General features: G+C 41.9%; 1 protein-coding gene across 1 annotated transcript in view; it reads left to right on the forward strand.

The window, feature by feature from the left end:
* The window catches only part of LOC139688289 (uncharacterized), a 427,391-nt gene that overhangs the window by 294,314 nt on the left and 108,067 nt on the right, over window positions 1–25,010 (forward strand). Inside the window, exons 2-3 of the mRNA XM_071585771.1 lie at window positions 7,696–7,901; window positions 10,719–10,854. Coding sequence (XP_071441872.1) covers window positions 7,696–7,901; window positions 10,719–10,854 — 342 coding nt within the window. The remainder of the gene's footprint in view (window positions 1–7,695; window positions 7,902–10,718; window positions 10,855–25,010) is intronic.

Here is a 25,010-nt window from a genome sequence, read left to right on the forward strand (position 1 = left end):
AATATAGATATTTTAGGTCTATGCGAGGTGAGATGGAAAGATAGCGGGGATTACTGGAGTGATAAGTATAGAATAATATATAGCGGCGGGGACGAGAGCCAACGAGGGGTTGCCATTGTATTAAATGAAGAGGTAGGGAGAAGCGTAGTCAACATAGAGCAGGTAACGGATAGAATACTACTAGCGGAGATAAAAGCAGAACCGACCAACTTAGTTATTATTCAAGTATACATGCCACCGAGCAACCATAAGGAAGAAAAGGTCGATAGGATATACGATCAGTTAGAGGACATGATCGCGTGTGTTCCCGCAGGGAAACATTTGATAGTGATGGGGGATTGGAATGCGACGGTAGGCGAAGGAAGAGATGATGATGAGGTGGGGGACTACGGTTTAGGCACGAGGAATGACCGCGGGGAGAAAGAAGTTGAGTTCTGCATGAGACAGGGGTTAGTCATCACCAACACTTGGTTTAGCCACCACAAAAAACGCAGGTATACATGAAAAATGCCAGTTGATTCATCAAGGTATCAGCTAGATTTTACTCTGGTTACACACAGGTTTAGGAACAGTGTGATAAATTTGCACGGCTTCCCGGGAGCGGATGCGGACTCTGACCGCAATTTAGTTGTTATGAAATGTAGCGTACGTTTCAAAAAGATAAGGCAGGGGCGGCGAGTTAGAAAATGGAATGTAGAAGCGTTAAATGGGTTGAAAAGGAAGGAATACAAACAGGCGGTAGAGAAAATCATGGAGGATGGTAAAGGGCTTAGTACTATCGATGAAAAATGGGAAATGATCAAGAAGGGGTTGTCTAAAGCCGCAAAAGACACTATTGGAACCGTTAACGCTAAAAGGACTAGGAAACCATGGATCACGGATGAGATGATTACAAAGATGGATGAGCGGAGAAAATGGAAGAATATGAATACAGAATTAGGCAAAATGAAGTACAAAGAATTGAACAATAAATTGAGGCGGGCAACAAATAAAGCAAAAGAAGCATGGTGGAAGACGCAGTGCGAGGATATGGAAAGTCTGCAGAGGAAGGGTGAAATCGGTGCGCTGTACAGCAAAGTTAAATCGTTATCGGGAAGTAAGAAAGGAAGAGCTATGCTAACAGTTAGAGATAAGGCGGGTAAGGTAATAGTTGACGCAGGAAAGATCCAAGAGAGATGGAAGGAGTATATATAGTAGAAGAACTGTATGGTAAATAACTCAGACCAACAAAGTTAGACATTGAAAAAGAAAATGACGTAGAGCAGGACAGCTTAGGTCCAGGCATACTAGACCATGAGATAGAAAGGGCATTAAGGGAGATGAAACTAAATAAGGCCGTGGGGGTAGATAACATTCCCGTGGAACTTTTAAAATGCTTAGGAAAATGTGGGAGGAAGAGGCTATATGGGCTGATCCGTAGCATTTATGAGGAGGGAATCTGGCCGGAAGACTTTGTGAGAGCAGTTTTAGTTCCGATTCCGAAAAAAGTAAAGGCCACGTCATGTGAGGACTATAGGACAATTAGTTTGATATCCCACGCAGCTAAAGTTGTTCTCAGGATCATAAACAAAAGGATAGAGAGTAGGGCAAATGATTACTTAGGGGATGATCAGTTTGGGTTTAGGAAGGGGAGAGGTACGCGTGATGCCATTGCAGTAATGAGATTATTAATCGAGAGGAATATAGAACACAACCAGGAGGTATTTGCCTGTTTTTTAGATTTCGAAAAAGCATTTGTTAGAGTGAACTGGGAAAAACTAATGAGTATATTGCAGAAAATAGGAATACAGTAGATTGGAGAGAAAGGAGGCTAATCCGCAACCTGTACATGGCTCAGACTGCTCAGGTGCGAGTGGGGAACGGGGAGTCCGGTTGGGCAGTGTTAGGATGAGGTGTAAGACAGGGTTGCCCATTATCACCGTTGATGTTCAATCTATATGCAGAGGAAATGATTAAAGAGGCATGGGAAGAACTGAATGGTAGGAATGAAAGTGGGCGGGGAATTCGTAAAATCAGTTAGGTTTGCTGATGACCAAGCTTTAGTTTGCCAGACAGCCAAGGGGCTGCAAGCATTGCTGAGTGAATTGGAAATTCAGTGCGACAGCAATGGGATGAGAATCAATATTAAGAAAACAAAGGTTATGCGATTTTCTAGAAAGAAAAAGGCCAAGCTTAACCTTAAAATAGGAGGGCAAAAACTAGAGCAGGTAGAGCAGTTTACGTATCTCGGTAGTGTTTTGGACCAACACGGTCAAAGTAGTAGGGACGTAAGGAGAAGAATTGCGCTAGGCAAAGAGGCTTTCACGAGGAGGAGGGAGTTGATGACGGGGACGTTGAGTAAGAATGTTAAGAAAAGACTCGTAAAAACTTTGATATGGAGCGTAGCTATGTACGGTGCGGAAACGTGGTCATTGAAGCAGGAGGATAGACGTAGATTGGAGGCTTTTGAAATGTGGGTGTGGAGAAGAATGGAGAAGGTGAAATGGACAGAGAAGAAAACAAATGAGGAAGTACTTGGTATGGTGGGCGAAGAGAGGGGTTTGTTGGGAGAAATCATGTGGAAGCAGGAAAAGTGGATGAAGGGGGTATTGACCGGCAGTGGGATGTTGAAGACTGTGATAGAGGGTGAATGTTGGGCAAAAGAGGAAAGGGAAGGAACAGGATAGGGATGTTGGACGGGATGAAGGGAGGAAGAAAGTACTCAGAGATGAAGAGGGACCTGATATAGAGTAGGATGATGGATTTTGTGTTTTGTTAGGAGTAATAAAATATTTGTTTGGTAGTTGTGTCCATCGAAAAACCTACCTTAACCGGTAGATTACCTTAAAAAAAAAATATTTCATTTCTACCATATATTGGTGTTCCCATTAAAATTATCTGATATTCTACCGTTTAAGGTAGATGTTGGGTGGACAGAGACTAAACATCGCTACGTTCTTTAACTTCGTGTAACAAGATTAGACCTGTCACTCCAAATTAAAATAAACACTTTATTCATTTCGCACAATTTATACCACCCTTCATCCTGTCCAACTTGCCTATCCTTCTCCTCGCCTGCCTGAAATCCTCCCCTCTAACACAGTCTTCAATATTCCATCTTCAAGTAAAATACCCATCATCCACCTTGCCTATCTATTTAGGATTCCTTCCAAAAACCCGCCCCCCTCCCCCACCATAACTAGTAGTTATTTCATTTGTTTCCTTCCCGTCCATTTTTTGTTTTCCGTTTTTCTTTGCACCAATATCTCAAACGGCTCCAAGTACGCCTATCACCTGTCTCAAACGACAATGTTACCACGCCCTACAATATCATGCTTCAAATTTTTAACAAGTCTTTTCTGATTACCTATAGATTCCTGGCAGAAAGCCTCCCCTCTTTGTATGCTTTTGCATATATCAATCCATTTTGAAAAAAGTATTTCATTCCAATTGCTGAGAATTGTAAATAGGAACGACTTCGGAGTAGTTATTTTCAGTGATTTTTATTATTTTATGATTTGGTGCACTCAATCGGAGTCAACTTCGGAGACAATTGTACAGTTATATATTTCGCAGGCTGGCAGATATTACTGTGGCAATTACGCAGGCATTACTGTGACAATTTTACAGACAATATACGCGTATCTTCCTATAAATTCTAATTTTTAAAGATAAATTATTGAAATATATGATTATAAAACGTTTATTTTTTAATTAACACTATTTATCGCTTTTTTACTAATTTGAAACTTCACGAATTATTATGATGCCAATGGTCTTTTCTTCAAATAACTAATTCATGGCTAACGAAGTTATGAAAAAGCTCGTGCGTAAGAAATTTTTAAACAGAATTTTTATTGTTCCTAGGTAATGTTGAGGGTCATTTATCAACTTGACAGGACTCAGGGGTGCTGGCAATGTGGCATCATTGCCGCCGACCGGAACACCCAGAGCATTTGGAAAACTGCAATCTGAATAAAAGCTATATTCGGGGAATGAAAGTTTCAACGATAAACCTTGCAATTTTTGTGGACGCATAATGAGAGGAACATAAATGAAAGCCTCGGGCAAAAACAACGTGCATCAGTGGACCAGCGTTCGAACTCAGCCTAGTTTCCACGTGGCACTTAAAATGTTTACAACCCGAAAGCTCTGCGGGAGGTGATGAGGGACGGGCGAAGGGAGTAAGGAGGGGGGTGGGAAAGGGGAGATTTGGCGTCGCTAGGTAGCCAGGCGGGGCAGAGGGTTTGAGGAACACGGGGGGAGGTGGGGGTCGCTGCAATTTTGGAGAAGGAGCGGAGGAGGGTGGAGACCCAAGGGTCGAAGGGGAGGGGGGTGGGATTGGGTGCGGAGGAAATGAAAGGGGGGGTCTAATAGCGGAGGTGCGGCCTCGGGAAGGGAGCGGAGTGGTCGTTGGATTGGGCTGGGAGCAGAAATAGCAGTCGTGCGTGATTAACCGTGGCTCGGTAGGAAGACCTACGAAAATGTTGAATACATTTTTGATTCATTTTTTCCTGTGAAGGGCTTGGGCGAAGAGTGCGGGCTGAACTGCGTGGGAAGGCCCAATGGCGGAGCGTCGACCGAGCGCCGTGTTACACTTTCCACGTGAGCGCCACGTATCGGAAAACACTTCTCGAAATGAAGCATAGACTGTGCGTGTGTGTGTTAAGGGGGGTGGGAATGAGAAAAAGGGGTTGATGGGGGGGTGGAAGAATGAGAGAGGGAGGGGATTAATGAAGGAGAGCCGGAGATTAGAGTCCATGCAGAGGGGAGTTGGAAGCGGAAGAGGCAGTTCAGTCGGGTATCCAGGATGCGACTCGAAAACATGAAGCTCGGCAGTATTGGTAGCACTGTAACTTGGAAGCAGTTATGTTGATAAAAGGATGTTTTGGGGATGAGGTCGAGCGACTTGGATTGCAAAGCCCCTATTTCCACTGAGGGAAGACTGGGTTGAATCCGTATTTTTTTATTTCCAAGAAAAACAAAGAGAGGAGGAGAGAGGTACAATTTGGAATATTTGCGCGATATGGGAGGTAGGCGGTTGCCGTGGCTCGAGGGTTGGCTGAGATTATCGCGTGGGGAGGATTATGGAGTGCAATATGCCTCCGAGATTAGAATTTTCGCGGTGAAAAAGGAGATTGAAGGTGTTTATCGGGAAACCGTTGATTCATTATCCACCGTCGGGAGAGACAGATCCGTTCCGAGGCAATGAAATTATAGCGTCCGATTCTGATCAAGCGTCGCGATTTTTTCAAGCAGTCATTTTGCGCTAATATTTTCAAGAATTTATTCATTAATTTTTGGGACGAAATTTTGTTCCAGTTTCAAGAGAATTAAAAGGGTATGACGTGCATCTCGAATTAATAGAAACCTCGGCGCACAGTTGTACAGAGTAGAAATTCAGGGAAACCTTCCAGAAATATTATTTACCGAAACTTAAAAAAAAATTATTATTATTCGGATCAGGGTGACTCCTAGATTTTCAATGCAGAATGACTATTTTCACTTAAAAATGAAATAATCTTTCTTTATAATTATTAAATAATCACAACATCATGAATTCAATTAAATTCTGCCCTGAGAAAAACGAATTATTTACTTTGGGTAAAAACTAGGTTTTCGAATAAATTTTAGAACATCTGAATTGGGTTGTGTCGCAATTTCCGAAAGCGTGATATAACTTAGTCCACTCGTGCAAGCTCATTTTTCGATCAGACCACTTGAAATACTGCCAATTATTTATGTTTGCCTCCTCCGAGTTGTGCCCAACACAACCTTTCCAAGCCCGCAGGTTAAACGTAATGAGATGTGGATGATGGAATGAAGATAAGTGAAATAGAACGAGCGGAAACCCTGGAGGTGCCGTTGTGGTCCGTTTCTAATTAAATACTGTCAAAAGCAGCAAACAAAATCGTGTCTCAGTCATAATTAAACGACTAATATCAAGCAGAAATCGCATAGAGTATAATCGAGCAAATTAACGGATTAGCGGTGAGGATATATCCAATTAGTGGGCGCTTACACGCGCGTAAATAACCTTCAAATCCACACTCAATTTCCTTTCCTCATCCATTTCCATTTATCTCACAAATCCTCCGCCGCAACTATTTTTCCCTCTCGCAGCGAGGCTCATTCGCCTTTCCTAAACTTCATTCTCTCATTATGTCCTTCCGTATCTAAGCCAGTGAAACAACTCCGAAAACACCCTTTAAGATTAAGCAGCCTCATTCTAAGATTCCGGATAATCTATCCACCAATGCTTGACTTCATTCTTCCTGGCTACAGCTCTTTATTCTCCCTGTTTCCTGGATCATATCGCCTCCCGTTTCTCCATTGTCATCGAAAATAAGCGTTCATTTTGGAATATCTTATTTCTGTATCAGTTTAACATGAATTTCGCTGGCGTGTTAGCCATAATACCCACACAATTGGTTTTGTATTCTATGTCCGTATAAATAAATAATTAAATATAAATAAATAAATAAAAGTAAATAAATAACAATAAATAAATAAAAATAAATAAATGAACATATATTATTATTAGGTAATCTACCGGTTAAGGTGGGTTTTTGGATGGACATAATTACTAATTATGGCGCAGCGGATTCATTATAAGCCGGGCATTGGAACTACCTAATATAACGGTTCCCTGCCTTACCCTAGGCAGTGCCCTCGGAGTAGGGGTAGGGGCTGCAGGTACGGTGGACGGTATCGGGGATGCAGACGGGGATGGTATCTGCCTCGGCAGAGTCCAATTCTCACCTTCTTTCGTTCTGCATGGCCCAGTCAGCCACCCTCAGCTGCCCATCGCCCACCGCGAGGAGGTGGGGTTGGGTCTTCATCCCCTTCATAGAGGCATGAGACCTGAACTGCCTTTTTCAACCCTTCCCCTAATTTAGGGGATTTTAAATGAATGCATGAAAAATAAAATAAGTCAAAAAAGGAGAACTGATGTGAGCATTTAAATGCGGAGAAAAATTTATTAAATTAAAAAATAATTAATAATACAGAAGTAAGAAGTCTTAAAGAAAAAAATGAAGGAAAGAATTTTGCTACTTAACGATTTAATGATAATTTAAAAATATTTAGCCAAAACCCATCACCAGAAGTGAGATTAATATGTGAAGTGTATATTTCTGACTAATATTTGTTGGTGGTGCTCCCTGTGTTGTGATCCATTCCGAAAATCCGCGAAGTAAAAATGCATAAAACCTCAATTATTTGTTAATTTATCGCCGTTGAACTTATACAGTCTCATATTTTGCTATCCCTTGTTCACAATTTATATTTTTATGTCAACGTGTCTTTAATAGTATGCAGTACCTGAATATATGTACAAGTATTTAATATGTGAACTTATCGCCTTAGAAATGTTTAGTGTTAGATGCACTCTGAAGTGCAAACGAAATTACTCGACTACTTTTGAATATTGCTCCCAAATTATCGGGGCTTGTTTAAATGTTCCCATATTTATTATTAATGCTGGCCCCCCCTCACCTATATACGAGCTGTCATTTGACGGTGTGAATCTTGCATATTCATATGGAGATATATATTTTCTATTATTCCATCTCTCCTGGAGAAAGTTGAGTTGAAAAGCGTGTAGACACCAAAACTCCCCCCACGACCGCGGAGGCGAGAGTCCTCCCTGACCCCGCCGAGCGCCATCGGTGAGCTTTCAACATTCAACAGCCCATCTCCGCGTTGCTTTTTCAGGCGTCGGTGGCCTGAAGAACGTGCGCGTGGTGTCCCCGGGGGCGGTGGCCGTGGGCGAGACGGCGGCCCTGGAGTGCCAATACGACCTCGAGGGAGCGGAGCTGTACGCCGTCAAGTGGTACAAGGGAAAGAAGGAGTTCTACCGCTACCTCCCCAAGGAGGACCCACCCACCAAGGTGTTCCCGCTGCCGGGAATCAACGTGGACGTAAGTAGATATATAGATAGTGGTCTTTATTTGGGCGAAATTGAGACCAAATGGTCCATTCTCCTATTTAACCCATCGTCGTATACATATTATATTAGCCATCAAACTTATAGTTACATTAATATGTACACATAAATACATATAGACAGACATCAATTCATTTAGCACAGATTTGCATATCGAAAAGAAAAAAGTATGTACGTATATATATAGACACACACATACACATACATACACATACAAACACATACATACCTATATGCATACACATACCTACACATATACATACATATCCACACACACATACATATACACATACACACATAAACATACATACATACATACATGCATACACATACATACATACATACATAAGTACGCACATATACACCCATACATACATACATATACATATATAAATTAAGAATACACCTACATATACTCAAATTAAATGACAGTGAAGATAGAGTACAATAAAATGAGGGAAGTCTAAGCAAAGAATGAGGTTTGTGGGAAAAGCTAGGGAGAGCGTGGCATTGCTCTAGTAAAAACCTACGCAGGAAAAGTAGGGGGGGGTAGGAATGTGGAGGGCCTAAGGAAGGCATGGGGTCGCCTATGGGAGCAGGAACTGGTTCTCGTGTCGCTTTAGAGGAGAAGAATCTCGAACGCCGACTGATTAGACTTCATTTACCGCTGAATATACTCTTCACGATAGAGATTACATTTTAAGCATCACTCTTATTTTTGATAAAGTTTGACATGATTATTTGTTTGTAAGTAGATTAGTATACGTGGTGGATACATGCGGTACATAGAGTCATAGCGGTGAAGTAAGGACACAAGGAAAAATTCGAATATTTTCGAATTCGAAGGAAAATGTGACCGCACACGAAATGCCCATTATACCTATTAAGGTCGCATGTCAAGGCGTTACCTGAGAAACACGTCAGATGGCGCTGGCTTTTAAATTCACATTTCCTCTCTTATGATGCTAGGAATTTTTTTGGAGAAATATTTAAGGAAAGAAGTTTGCTTTCTTATAACTACCCTTCCAAACAGCAGTAGTCATTTTATATATACTCGTAATTGGCAATGTAACTTACAATAACTTCCAGATTTAAGAAAATATTATTTAAGCTCTTATTGCAGTGTCAGGATCTTTGATTTGATAAATAATTCATTGCTGTATAAAATATTAACGTGGAAAGCTAATGATGCTATGGAATTATTAAACATTACCAACGAGTGTAAGGGACGGAAGTATTTTTCTTATGTACATCAAGTTAACTGGAAACAATTTTTTTGCTTCTCACCTATTGCCTTTTATTTGCTGCGGGAAGATGAGTTTTAGGAACCTCAAAACTTGGAAAATAGAAATGAGGTAATAATTTAATGTATCCTATAATTTGTATTTCTTTCTGATTAAACTTTTTATAAAGCAATAACGTTTTCCTCCTACTAGAACAATATAACCTATGTACAAAGCGAACGATAACTAGTACAACAGGGGGTAAAGCGCTGGACTATTGACCGCAGGGTCTCGGGTTCGATTCCCGGGCAAGGCACTCTGAACACCTGCAGCTCCACCAAAGCTATGCGATTTTTCGGGTACCAGTGCTTCCTAGGAAACAATAACCGGCACACGGAAAGAAACTAGCTCACCTAACCAGATGAGTGAGTTTCACACGCCGTCGGGCCAAGTACTGGGTGAACTCTGCCATCACCTACCAAGACGACTTTCGGGTTGATAGTCTTTGTTTATGGTTTATATATATAAATATATATATATATATATATATATATATATATATATATATTATTATTAGGTAATCTACCGGTTAAGATAGGTAGAACAGTTAGCGTATCTCGGTAGTGGTATGGACCAACACGGTCAAAGTAGTAGGGGCGTAAGGAGAAGAATTGCGTTAGGCAAACAGGCTTTCACAAGGAGGGAGTTGATGACAAGAAAAGACTCGTAAAAATTTTGTTATGGAGCGTAGCTATATACGGCGCGGAAACGTGGTCATTAAAGGAGGTGGATAGACGTAGATTGGAGGCTTTTAAAATGTGGGTGGGAAGAAGACTGCAGAAGGTAAAATGGATAGAGAAGAAAACAATTGAGGAAGTACTCGGTATGAGGAGCGAGGAAAGGGGTTTGTTGGGAGAAATCCTATGGAGGCAGGAAAATTGGATGAAGGGGGTATTGACCGGCAGTGGGATGTTGAAGACTGTAATTGAGGGGAGAATGTTAGGCAAACGTGAAAAGGGAAGGAACAGGATAGGGATGTTGGACGGGATGAAGGGAGGAAGAAAGTACTCAGAGATGAAGAGGGACCTGATTTGAAGTAAGATTTTGTGTTTTGCTAGGGGCCACAAATTATTTAATTAGTAATGACGTCCATCCAAAAACCTACCTTAACCGGTAGATTACCTAATAATAACTGAACGCATAGTGGCGTGAAGCGTTTTTTTTCATTGAAATCCTCTGTCTTGGTTTTGATTGTCCGAATATCAGAATTTCAAACCGATGTACATAATTGGCGAATAAGAGCCTTACACCTTCTCTGGGTGGAAATTACTTTTAAAAGATTTTGCGCGTAAAACTTTAGTTTTAATATGCTTTTTTATCTTCAATATTGTATTTTAATCCCGGGATTTAATTTCGGAATGGAATGCATTAACGCTGAGGAACGAATTGACGAGCGCATCATAGATTCCTATTGCTTTCCCAATGTTTCTATTTAAGCATGACCAAACATGTATAGCATATATGGTTCACGACCCTGTAGAGTGCTGACTCCAATTTTTCGTGAACAGCTCTCCGAGAGTGACGCCCACCACGTGGTCCTGCGGGACGCTGGCTTCACGCTGACCGGCCGCTACAGATGCGAGGTCTCCGCGGACGCACCGTCCTTCGACACGGCCCTCGTGGTCGCATCGCTCGTCATCGTCGGTGAGTAACGGTCGACCAACATTCCCAGCCATTCCTTGAACTGGCTTCTTTGTAACTGCGATCTCTTCCTTATTAGTGCTAAAATAATACGTTGATTCCTAAGAACTTTGATTTTATTATCGCTCGCTTCCATTTCACTTATCAAGTACGTGCAAGAAATTGATAAATGTAAAACATTTTTACGCCTATGTACCAAACCCTCTTAACTTTTCCAATACTAATAGCCTTATTATTAAATTATAAATTGGTGTTGTATTGATTTCAGGCTCTCGAAAATGTGTCTACATTCGTTGTCAATGACTTGAGAAATTACTGCACTTTCACTCAAATATTGGATGATAGATAATAGGGAAAACCCATTTTGAGTTGAATTTCAATTTCTAATGATATATCTTACGATATTTGCATAATCTACTTGATTTACCTCGATACATTTTCATTAACTCTTAAATGAATTTTCTGTAGTGAGCTGCCTTCCATGGACCACAATATTATTTCTGATCGACTCCTTGATGAAGATTTGCTAAATTTACCGCTTTGTTTATTATATTACAGTGAGTTTTAAACATTTCCCCACATAAATTTTCCCATGAGGGATTGGCTACCTTCAAATGAGAACTGACGCTGGTAAAATATATGTTTGTTGAAGTTTTTATGACTCTTCACGTAAACATATGAATGCGAACACACACTACAACTCGAGCGAATCTCGCCTTAGTATCTGACCCGCTCCATTTGGCAAAAACAAGAGACCCTGGGTGACGGGGAAGTAGGAAGGGGTGACGAGGGTCTGGAAAGGGGTAACTCAGCTTTTTTGGAGGGAACATCTCCCTGGGAGGGGTTTGTGACAGAGTGAGCGTATTAAACGGCCATTACTCTAAGCTTCAGGAAATAAAATAAACTAGTCCAGCTTGTAAGACGTCCGTGGTAAAACTTAAAGACAACAAAAATATGGAAAACAATACCTCTCCTTTTTTAACTAATTAATTTCAAACAATTAGTTTTAGTCATCATATCAATTGCCAATTCCTAAACGCATTTTCACCCATTAGATACGTGTTTATTGCGACAAATGGGACTTTGCCTTAGCATCTATTTTTGTTTAATGTTCATTAAAACTATTTGAATGGTTGTTGGAGGTAGGCACATATATGATGGACTTAGTGTTTCCGTATCGTAGGATGTATCGGTAAAATTTAAAGCGTTGAATTGCAAGAGAAGTATTATAAGAACCGAAAAATCAACGATAAATGATTTTGCATACCTTAAAGTTTAAAATTGTGCTCATAGAGCCCCTAAATATCTTCACCCTTGATAAATTAAACGCTTGGCCCTTCGACGCATAGGAATGACCAAGTTTTCCTGTTTTAGCCTAACTCCGACCTACAGCAATTAGGTCGAAAAAGCCCCGTCTAGCAATGGCAAGTTCGGGGATTAACATTTAAGCGGAGGCCATGTTTTTTGTTTGTTATAATATCTTATTGTTAGGCTTGTTTTAGAATCAACTCGTTAATTGCAGTGCGTGGGTGAAAAGATATCGTACGGTGGACCAGAAATTGCAATATTTTGTGCTAAATCAAATCCTGCTTAAAAACTTAGAGTTTAATACGTGTAGCTTAATTTAATATATTTTTCAAATTACATTTAAATAATTTAATTTGAAAAATTAAACTCGAAGCCTTCGTATATAAAGGGCAACATGATTCAATCGTAATTACAATTAAATATATATTTCACCATGCACATTTGTCATTGCCTTTTACGCCGTTCATACGGAATACAGAGTTGTATTTAATTTGATGGTTTCAATTGCTCAAAATAGATTTTAATTGGATAATTATCACTCCAATAAACTTTCACTGACAAAATGAGTGTATGCCAATTTAATGCTGCGACAGGTAAATACTATCTTGAATATAAGCTGTGATGATCTGTACGCGTTTCGTCCTCTCGCACTTGAAAGTTATGGGCATTATAAGAACGGCGTTAATCGTCCAGCCTGGTGTTCAAGGGCAGCTGACTGCGTCCCAAGAATGCGGAGAAAGTGACGCGGGAGCCAAGGTGGAGCACAATACTGGAGGGAGAAGAAGGAAGAGAAAATCAAGTTAATCAAGACCATTGACTGAAAATTACACGAAATAAATGAGACAAGCTTAGAAGGGCGATGAAAGGAGATCAAGAATATACCAGATAAGCAACCATCTCTTGATGCAGTGGAATATTAGGGGCACACTTCATACAGGCATGGAGAGAATTCTAGAATCCAAGAAGTAATACTAAGGAAATCCTTAAATAGAAGTTCCGGGATTAAGCCATGCGTGGGAGCAAGAAGATGAAGGAAGAGTGGACATACGAGAAGTACGAGAATAAACCTACTGCGAGAAAATCAATGACAACACACAAAGGGATGGGAAAGAGCGAAACGGCTTAGAAACTGGCGAAGAGAAAATTTGGCAAAATAAAAAGAAAACCTCTCAACGTCTGAGATGCTAATGGAAAGATAGTAACAGAAGATAAAGACGTTCGGAAGGATGGGATGAATGCATGGAAGAACTCTTCCGAGAGCCCAAACCACTTGAAGATAGCTTAATTAATGAAGAAATCTTGATAAAAGAAGACGAACGGCCTGAACTGGGAATACTGGGAAGGGAATACGACAGAGCCGTGAAAGAGCTAAAGAATAACAAGGCACTGGGATTTGACAAAATAAACAGATAAAGAATCAAGGCTCTCGGAGTTATAGCGAAGGAAACCAACTTTTGAAAAATCAAAGATCGCCATAAAAGTGGAAGCCCACCGGAGGATTTTGAGATGAGTGTAATGAAGAATGCCGAAGACACAAATATGTGGTATATTCGATGTTCTCTACTTCAGTGAAAGATGGAATAAATACGATGGACACAGAAGATTGGGCTAATATCACACGCGTTGAAAGCACTTACTCGGATATTTAGCAATTGAGAGAAAGTTTGGAGAAATCTCGCGGAAAACCAAATAGAATTCAGGAAAAAACGAGGGAAAGGGGAGCAATGGTCAGCTTGAAGGCACCGGTCGATAAAATGAAACTCGTAAATAAGCCTGTAAACGTGGCTTCCTTGGACTTGGAGGAGGTCTTTGAAAGCGTCGACTCAAACAAGTTGTTGAAGATAGTCGAAGATCTCGGCATGGACTTCAACGACGAAAGAATAATTCCTCGCCGCTCTAGGAGCCAGGTTACTACCATACACATGACGAACGGGAGGAAAATAGAAGCTCAAATGGACAAAGGAGTATTTCAAGGATCGTCTTTTGACGACACTATTCAACGCATATCTTTAAGAGACAATAATGGAAGGAAACGATTACGGCATCAAAGATGTCATGGTGAATTGGGAAAAAATAAACAATTTCCGTTTCTCCGGTGACATCGTAGTTGATTGCTGAATCGCGAAAAGTCCTGAAAGTAACTGTATGTCATGAGCCATGTACGTATTGTCTAGTATCCTTATCGTCCTGTAGTCCTCATGTGCGACTGCCGTTCTCTCTGTTGGTATAGGAACAAACGCTGATCTAACGAAATCTTCCTCCAAATTTCCTCCCTCAAAAATGCTACGAATTAATCTATGACAATTTTTAATTCCACGTTTTCTGAAACCATTAGGGGGTCCGTGGGTACTTAATCTATCCTAACTGGTGGAACTGGTCGATGTGCCAATCAGAGCTTTGGCGTTTTGTTTCTGTTTCTTATTGAAAATCCCAGGTTTTATCACTAGTGATGACGTTGTCCAAATAATCAGGATCATTTACAATACGTTAAAAAAGTTCTCTTGAAATTGCTGCTCCGTCAGTCTTTCGTGTCACGTTCGGCGCGCAGAGGTTTACAATAATTGACTCTCTGCCGCTTACTCAGCTTGGAGAGCACTGAGACCGGTTGTGCGGCAAAGCTTAGCGTTTTTTCCACCTACTACATGTAATTTGATCTCACTCCAACAAATAACAGCGGCGTGAGAAATTCAATTGCAATACCTTTGGAAAGCACCCTGTATTTCCAATTGCCCAAGGTAGTAACTTGGAAGTTAACATTTGCGATAGAAAACAAATTACGTTTACTTGTTTACATAATTTATACAATTTATAACAATGATTGAAATATCGACAGCCGAAATTCAATCTTGTGTTACATTTTTGCATGAAAAATTTTTCTATTCACTTTTAGATCTGTGCTGCACTATCCTATCCAATATGTGCAGCGTCTTTTGATGTATTATCTTGGCCTCTTGTTCCCATCATGCATCATTTGATCAAATAATTTTGAAAGGAGCTTTTACAGCCTTTGTTACTTAGGAAAAAGAAGAAGAAACGCTTTAGGCCGTAAAGGGTGCGACGCAAAGCGTTTGCGAGAGGAATTTAATTTTTTTTGCGGTGATTTACGAGCGAATTTAATCCATCCTAAGGGATTAGCTCATACAGGAGGCATATGGAGGCAACACTGGCGTTTGGGAAACCTCGTAAACCGCCTCCAGAAACCAAAGTTGATTGTTAGTGTGAAAATGTCACGGCAGTCCCTGTCGGAGTTTATTTCTCTCTCAAATAATCCATTCTTATTAGTGTGGTGGCGTACCGTGACGGACCTCCTCAAACTCCGGCAAAGTACGTGTATATTTAAAGGGAGATGGAATATGATTGTTGCAGCCGTTTCTGGTTTGAAATACATTTTCCCGAGCCATTCAAACCAACTTGTGCTAGTATTGCTTGCTTTAATATTCTTATTAAATTATCTCCATGGCTATTATTCTTCGATTCCTCCAAAAAATTGTCCAATATTCCTAATTTTGGATACACATTATATGGAATGGATTCCTACAATTTTCTTTAAAATGGATAAAAAGGAAAAACATTAAAAATAGGTTAATAGAAACTATTTCAAAGTCATGGTGGAGACCAAATGTGTCAAAGATTTATGTATCGAGAAGTTTGTAGTTGAGGATGAAGTAAATTGTCCAAAGTGGAGGTAATTGTCCAAATGAAAATGACGCGGCCAACATGGCGCCAAAGGAAAGAAAGGGAGGATCTACTAGCAGCAGACCCAGACACGAAGCTTCCACCACTCCCAGCCCGTCCACTTCCCTTGTTCCAAATTAAGATTGGAAGGGAAAGTGACAAAAAAGACTTCCTTGGGCTAACTCACCTTTGTGGATTAATAATTACTATCGAACCATTCCGCCCATGCCCCCCGCAATGTAAGCGATGCCAACGTTTGGGGCACACCTAAAAAACTTGCGGCCTTAATAGCAGATGTGTAAAATGTGGAGATAATCAAATCTTCTTAGAATGCGCCCGAAGTCGACCGGAGCCAGCGACCTGCGCCAATTGTGGAGGACCTTACCCCGCGAACTACCGCGGGTGCCAGTGCTACAGATCCTACGCCGAGAAATTACGAGGTGCCAAAACAAGCCGAGGCACTTACGTGCAAGCACCCACTTTAACCGAATCTAATTTTCCGACGCCTCCAGCGGCACCAGCCGCCACGTCCCAGGCTGCTCCGCCGCCAACGATGCCAGCGCCCCAGGCTGAAGAAGTAAATGAACTGAAAACCAAAATTATCTCCTGGTTCAAGGGTCTGATATTAACAAAATTATCAACCCTCCCGTTGGCAGAACAACGACCGAAATATTAATAGAAGAAGTGACAAAAGCCTTCTTCTTGTCCTTATGTTTTAAATCTTGTTCTTATGATGAACAGGAATACATCACCATCCGCAATGATAATCATTTAGTGGAATGCAAACAGCATTTGTAACAAAAAGGAAGAATTACTCCTGCTTCTTTCCGAAAATCATGCGGACGTAGTACTGCTCCAAGAGACTTGGCTCAGCGCTCCAAAAATCTATTTACTCCGGGCTACAACCAGTTTCGCTGCGACAGAAGAAATAAGGCTGGTGGGGGAGTAATGGTGCTTATGAAGTCATGCCATCGAGCAAAAATGCTACCATCTCCGCACTCCTACCGCCTAGAAGCAGTAGGCGCCACCATCACAACCACCGGCGGAGACATAAGTTTCTGGTCGGTCGATCTATCTGCCTCCAGGAAACCTGACGCCCACTGACGCAGGATCACTGAAGACAATCATCAAGGGAAAGTGCATCTTAGGAGGTGATTTCAACTCCAAACACCCGGACTGGGGATGTCGCACTTCAAACGCAGCGGGAAACAGGCTACGCCGACTGCAACAAGAAGTTAATTTCGCCATCACTGCTCCAGATACCTATACCCACTTTCTAAATATTCCAAACAACAATGACATCTTAGATATTGTTGCTTGCAAATATATACCAAACCTACCCCTTCCCATAACATTAGATAACCCCTCATCAGACCACCTCCCGCTTCTATATACCCTTAACATTTCACCCATCCCCTCTCTGAGCAATGAAGGAACCAAAATAAACTGGGACCTGTTCGGCATCAACCTAGAAGAAAGGTTGACTCACTTGAATCGTCTCCCGCTGCACTCTCCTCGACAAATCGACCAAGTTGCAAACAGATGGTCCAACGCGGTTAACGCAGCATTACATGGAGCCAGAGAAGCTTCAAAGAAAACCGCACTAAAACATAGCATCCCGGACGACATCTTACGATGTATGACTGAAAGGAACAGAGCCAGGCGTCGATGGCAAAGGACAAGGTACAGGGAGAGCAGACAGCTCTTCTGCGCCCTCCGGAACAGGGTTCAAACTCTCCTGAGGAATCACAGGAGGAAAGCCTGGGAAAACACAGCTGCGGAGCTCTCCACAGTCGATGGCTCGGCCTGGAAACTTGCCGAGGCCCTCAAAGGCACGAAAGCCGTGTCTTCTCCGCTTGAGAACAAAGGTACCACCGCCTTCACAGAAGAGAACAAAAGTAACCTTTTCGCTCAGTTTCTAGAAGAACAGTTTAGCACCATCGGAGACTCGACTTACGCCACAGAAGCAGACGACAACTGGCATAGTCTCACCTTCGCGCCTAGCAGTCAGCCGTCTCCCATTACCCCAGAGGAAGTTGGCTCCCTGATAAAGAGACTTAAACCAAAGGGAGCTGGGGTCCGGACATTATAAACATCAGAGTACTGAAAAGATGCCCACTCGTTCCTCGCCAAACTTTACAATGCCTCTCTAAACGCTGGTCACTTCCCGACTGAGTGGAAGTGGGCCAAGATAAAAATGCTGCCGAGAGCTCAAAAACCGCTCAACGACCCGTCATCCTACCGGCCGATCAGCCTGCTTAACACCGCGGGAAAACTGTTCGAAACGGCTATTAAAAACCGTTTTAGCCCATTCCTCGAAGGAGTAACCATTCCCGAGCAGGTAGGTTTCCGGGCCAAACACAAACTAAGTACTAAGGCTGACGGAAAACATTACAAACGGATTCAACAAGAGGATTGTCACCCAGGCGGCGTTTCTTGACCTAGAAGCTGCTTTCGATAGTGTTTGGACCGAGGGCTTACTCCTCAAGCTTGCACACTCACCGACTCCATCCAACCTCCTAAAAATTACAAGGGCCTTCCTGGGAAAAACAACCTTCCACGTTGACAACGGCGGATGCATTTCATAGAAAAGGAGCATCAAGGCCGGGGTACCGCAGGGCTCTGTCCTGTCACCATTGCTCTTCTCAGTCTACGTAAACGAAACCCTGGCACCGACCTCTACTTATACGCTGATGACACCACAATCACCGCACAAGCCGTCAACCCGACATGGGCCGCTGACAGACTACAGTCGCAGCTAGATACCCTGGATGAGTGGCTGATAGATTGGAAATTAAAAGCAAACGGAAAGAAAAGTGTGCATATGACTTTTTCCAGGAGGCTAAAGGCCGGCGTTGGGCCTCCTCTCCTTCTGGGTAACGAATGCATCCCAAGAAAAGAAAAGGTAAAATATCTAGGTGTCATCATCGATAAAGGCCTCCGGTGGAGCCACCACATCAAATACGCCATTGGGAAAGCAACTGCGGCAGCAGAAGCGCTAAAACCCATCCTACAACCAAGAGCACAGCTTAACCTTAAAACAAAAAAAACATCTACACGGCAACGATCCGCCCCCTGCTGAGCTATGTTGCCCCGGTCTGGCTTCAAGCCGCCAAAACGCAGCTAAAGAAAATACAAACAACGGAGAATAAAATTGTAAGGAGGTTCGTCGGAGCCCCATGGTACGTAAGAAATGGAGAGCTAAGAAAGGACCTCATTTTAACATCAATACTTACCATCGCAAAAGAGATGGCCTTGGACATGGAAGCGTCACTACGAAGCACCAAAAATCTCCTATTAATGAACCCCTGGAGCTATCCTTCTGGAGATTCAACAACTCACAGGCGACGGAAAATAGGAACAACAGCTCACGTCCCTGTGCCATGATAATTAAACAAAAATTAATTTTAAAAAAATTTAGATAAATAAATAATAAAAAATATTAATAAAAATAAATAAAAATAACTAAAAAATAGAAAACCGCCTTAATAGAACTATGCTGTAAACAGCTTCAGCTGGACGCAGCAATTCAGACGGTCTAGAGACCTAGAAATGCCTGCCTGCCTGCCAGGATGGAGTCTCATAGAGACAACGATTTTGTTTCTCAGTTCCCGGTCGGATAAATTATGTTCTACAAAGATCACCACCAGTCCCTCACGTGATTTTCAAAATGTTGATCAAAGGAAATGAGTGTAAAAGTTGAAGAATAATAGTATAAAATTGTTACTTCGGTTCAAATGAAGTTAACGGCCTTTATTTAGAACGAGAGTCGCGTACATAAGCCATTCGGCCATTTTACTTTCTAAATAGGTACACCAGAACTGGAGAAATCAACTCCAGCAGAAGCAATGCAGTGATATGTACAGATCGCTGAGCCCGGGTTAGGGTTCTATCTCAATCGAGGACTCAGTACTTGCAATCAAGGTGGATTCAATGATCGAAACGTTTGTAGACGATCCCCTGGTGCCATCTGTATCAGAAATCTTTGAGCATCGAAATAAGGAGTCAGTTTCAATTGTTTTAAAGGACTCTGCAGATTGAGTCGGCTTTTGGAACGGTATGCCGACTAATTATTTCTGCATCCTTACTTTCATACACACACTACACATTCTGAAATAAAATGCGCGTACACCCTTTTTCATTTCCGCATATTCTCCCACTCCAGTCATTCTGCCGAACATGCAACTTCCCTTCCATCCGTTAGCTCGCTTCACCCACATTGCATCCCTTGTTTTCTCCCCACTGCCACAGTCTTTGGCATTTTATCTTTCTGTCTCGATGTAATGAATATTGCAGCAACCATTCTTGCGTCATTTAAACTTCTCCTGGCAACTCTCCTTCGCGCCTATTACTTCTAATGTTTTCCCATTTTGTATGCTTCGCCCTTCACTAAACACACTGCGGAGAAGACTCCGATCCATACCCATCAGCTTACTTTAATTTTGATGATTCCGCGTTGTAAAACTCGTGCTCCAAATCAGAGTTGTCTCTAATCTCTTCTCAAAATCCTTGCTCGATGTCCCTGTCAACGACTCCCTCATTGCAAGGCTTCCTTACCTAACTCAGATATTCTTATGCCCCAATTAATTTGACAATTTTTGTCAAAAATGCTTCCCTGATAGGTAAACCTTACACTTGCTATTTGCATGCCTACCAATTTTTGATGATGGACTTAGATTTCCTGTTTCCATTAAATCTCGTTATCTTTGTTTAAATTACATTAAGTCTCGTCTCATATCTCTAGGTGCACTGATATGCAATGCGCTCTGCAATGATTGCAATGCTTTAGGTGGCTGAATAACGAATGTTTGATGATCCGCAAATCTGATTGCACGGATTCGCCACGTACTTTCATTCCCATCTCCAGTTCTTCCCATTCTTATTTTAATCATTTCCCCTGCTTATACGTTGAAGTTTTCTGGTGATAGCGAATAATCGTGTCTTATTTCACTTCCTAACCCCGGCCATCCCGATTCGCCGTCCAAGGGACAAACTTTTGCAGCCGAACGCAAAAACTGATTTGGGAAAAGTTACCTAAGGAGCAATAAATTAACTATTTCTACTCAATTCACACTGTAAATTGGCTTCACGAAGTCCAGGAAACGTATAAAATACGCTCTTGTTGAATTCTGTCAGTGACCACATCGCCCCATTTCATTCTACAACATATTTGCTTTTCTTGACCGTACCACCCACATCGGACTATTTTCCCTATAAATCAAGGCAAATTACTGTTTCCATTGTGAAATAAGAACGAATTGGAAGTGAGTCCTTGTCACAACACATTACTAAACTACATTAAACTAAACTACAAACACCTCCTCTCATGCTCTGATAATGATAATGCTACATGGCCTGCTGTAATAAATAGGGCTACTCTGGTCCGGCTCGCCCCTCCGTGGAGGGGCGCCGAGGGTCTGATTTGAAGGATTTGAAATTATTTCCAAAGTTGAACAATATTGGAATGACCGACGATAAGCAGGAATGGATTTCGTGTAAGAAATGAAATAGAAAGACATGCAAAGTGTGTCGTACGCATCCCCTCGTGTCCAGGTCGACCAGTGAAACGGCCACTGTCAAATGGATAATAAAGGTTAATGCGTGATAGACCGATAATGTTTTAATACTTTGCCCAAAGATTGTAAACCATGAAATTTATGAAAAAAACAATGACAAAATTGGATGATATAGTGAAATAAAGTCAACAAATCCCACAGCATTGAGTGTAAATGAATATTTGTGGATGGAAATTCGTCAAAATAGTTCCAAATGTGTACTTAATCAGATCTTCCTGGGAAACCATATCCGGCACAGGGAAAGGGACTTCCCTCCCTACCCTTCTAATGTGGGAATTTCACACGGCGTATAGGGTTTATGTGGGTGAACGGGTGGGTTACGCATGTTGGGTGAACTCTATCATCACCTATCAAACCAATCCTAGGGTTGAAGAAATCTGCATGTCCGGGTTTTCACCGCGTTGTTGTTTGAAGCCGACAACAGTTTCGCCGAAGTTTCATCCGGCGTCTTCAGGTCGAAGACCTTCGAAGTTCTTCGACCTGAAGACGCCGGATGAAACTTCGGCGAAACTGTTGTCGGCTTCAAACAACAACGCGGTGAAAACCCGGACATGCGGATTTCTTCAAGCCACCGCCGCGAAAATCTACGCAGCCATATACAATCCTAGGGTTGATGACTGCGTTTAGGGTTTATTGAAGTAACTTACTAATTTCAAGTGGAGCATATAACAACATACAAATAAGGACGCATGCGTACCAAGTCAACAAATATTAACATTTAGGAATAGAAATAATTATATTATCCAAACGTGGATAGTTGGGAAAGAGTTAGGGCAGTAAATGTGTTGGAGGAAAGATCAATGGTATCTAATGGGAGTGATTTCAGTGGAGAGAGGGGGGGAGAGGGGGGGGAGAGGTGGAAGAGAGGAGAGCGTTTGATGGGTGATAGCCAAGGAGTGGGCATTCGGAGTACTACAATGAGTGCGTGGTCGTGGGTCTACTCTGAAGTCGACGGGGGACTACAGCCTTTGCTGAGACTCCCCTCCATTGGACCCAGCCAGGGAAACTGCCGCCCATCCGTCTATTCCGGAAAAAATACGTCATAGTACTTTGGGGCTAACATTATAACTGTTTATATTGCAACAAACCTAAACCTGGAGGGGAGTTTTTTCGTCTTCGGCTTCACAATGAGTACAAAGTGTTTTATGAAACCCTTAATTATGGCATTCAGGAAATCCACGGCTTCTTCAGAAGACAAAGAAAAGATCGCACCCCGTGGGATGAGGTCGAGGCAGCGATTAACGTCTTCCCAACAAGTCTTTGAGCATGCGGGGAAGGGTGGGGTAAGTGCGACCCCACGATGCTTCCGGGAAATAGGAAACCAGAAATCTGTATCGAGGGCTCTTGGTCCGAGTCGCGGATATTTCTCCCAGGGGAGACTGCTTGGGGTGGAAGGGATGCAAAGAGGAAATCCAATAATAATCCCGAATCTCTGGTTCATTGGAGGCCGTATCTGCCTCCAAACTCATTTACATCATATCCTGCAAGTCGCCGCTGGGGCGTGTGGCGGGGGTGTTAGGTCACCTCCCGGAGAAGAGAATACAACCACATCCAAAACCAATGTATTTATGCAAACCTACACCCACTGTGACCTATATATTGATAACTTGGGAAAACACCCCACCTTGAGGATGCTGTAAGTGTATGGGATCCTCATGAAGTAGGCTTAATTTTGTAAGTAGATCGAGCGCAACGTTGAGCAGCTAGGTTTGTGAAAGGTTTTAATGAATAAGGTAGCAGTGTCACGACACCATTGGAAGAATTCGTATGGGAGCCACTAGTTGACCATTGGCTCGAATACAGGTTGAATTCGCTGCGTAAATTTGAGGCAGATTACTTATCGGAGGATGTAAAAGGCCTATTACAGGCCCCCACTTAATGTGGTAGATCAGATCACCGACGTAAATTCAGGGAGATTTACTGTAGAACAGATAGTTTGAAAGCGTCTTTTTCCCTCAAACCATTCGATACCGGCAATATAGATATGACGGCAATCGCATAGGAGATAATCAGAATCGGAAGGTAGTGGAAATTTTCATCTGTTCTTCAGCATGATTTAAATATATGTATCCTGTCATTGAATATTGTTGCATGTAAGTAATTTCTTTTGAGTGATTAAAATTTATCGAGTGCATGATTAAACTACTATTTGTGTAGAGGTAAAATGATTTGCTCGTGCTTGTGGCTCTATTCTCTGACATCGATGGAGCCCCCCGCCACGCTCGCCTACGGCAGCTTGTGGGGTATTATATAGACGCAGAGCTACCCCATATAATTAATCCCTCCAAAACCCCCAAATATTAATTAATTTTAGTTTCATTGTTAATATGAATGAACTACAAACGACATAAAGGATATTCTTAAACGATTACTTATTAGGATGGAATACCGAAAAACTACCCTGGAGTAAAACCCCATAATGAGATAAAACATCTAAAATTATTCTTAGGAAATACTATCTGACGTAATAAATGAAATCAAAATAAAAAACGGACACCTATACAGATTAAATATAGTCTCTTGAGAAAAAATGAATGCGAAACTAGTCCAAAAAAAAACTCCCAAGCTACTAAATTAAATGAAAAACTTGAATAAATAAACTGCCGAGTGAATAGTATAGTGCGCTCGGAATGACGAAAAAACCATTACGCGTATTTTTAACTACACAAATGTTTTTGCACAAGCAGTCTAAACTATCGAAATATTTACATTCCGTTATCATGTGTAAATTCCTTATTCTGCTCTACGTAGTATTCTGCACTACTGCTGCGTGGGCTCAAGTTACCTTTTCATTTGGCGCCTAACATTCAGCAATCCACCAAATGTATGCTCCCCAATGCCCAACCAGTTTGGACGCAGCTTTAATTGAGATAGGCGAGGTGCATAGATGAAACTTTCCATTAAAAATCATGATGGATGTTGAGTGGGTTGCCAGTCGTAGAAGAGTCCCAGTGAATGGTCAAATTGAAGCCACCAGGTTTGATGCTCTCGGCACTGAGTTAAGACAGCTTTACGATACCATTACATCCCTGGCACGGGGAACGGTAGAAACCAAAGACAAACATTCTGTTTAATGCGGAGTGAATACCACTGGATAGCGAAATTTCTCGCCGCACTATGTCAAAGTCCCTTTCGAGGTCCTTTGCGGGGTTTTGACGAGGGCACTACGAGTCAATCGGAAAGCAGCCAGCCGCCGACTCTGGAAGCCCTATCTAGGCGATTAATGATTTGCGAATACGAGGAGGACAGTCATAATAAGTATATTCTCAAGTCAGTCATAATCAGTTAAGTTAAGAGAGTCATAAAAAGTAAATTACTTCGGAGAAACAAAAATCAATGGCCATAAATGGTATTCCCCCCGCACATTCCGCAGCATCTAAAGCTTTTAGGTGGTGCTCGATCCAATTTCTGGGAGATAGTAAATCATATAGGATTTCCAATTGGCTACCCGCCTCACTCAAAGGAGCCTTTTACACACCCCTTTACCTCTCAAAACTTCTAGTCAAAGGTAAAGACACGCAGGATAGCCTTCTAAAATCGGGTATTTATAAACTGAAATGCGAGATTTGCAACACCGCTCATGTCCATATTTACGTACTA

Source organism: Hetaerina americana, unplaced genomic scaffold (genome assembly GCF_022747635.1).
Source record: "Hetaerina americana unplaced genomic scaffold, ioHetAmer1.1.p SCAF_2, whole genome shotgun sequence".
NCBI lineage: Eukaryota > Metazoa > Arthropoda > Insecta > Odonata > Calopterygidae > Hetaerina > Hetaerina americana.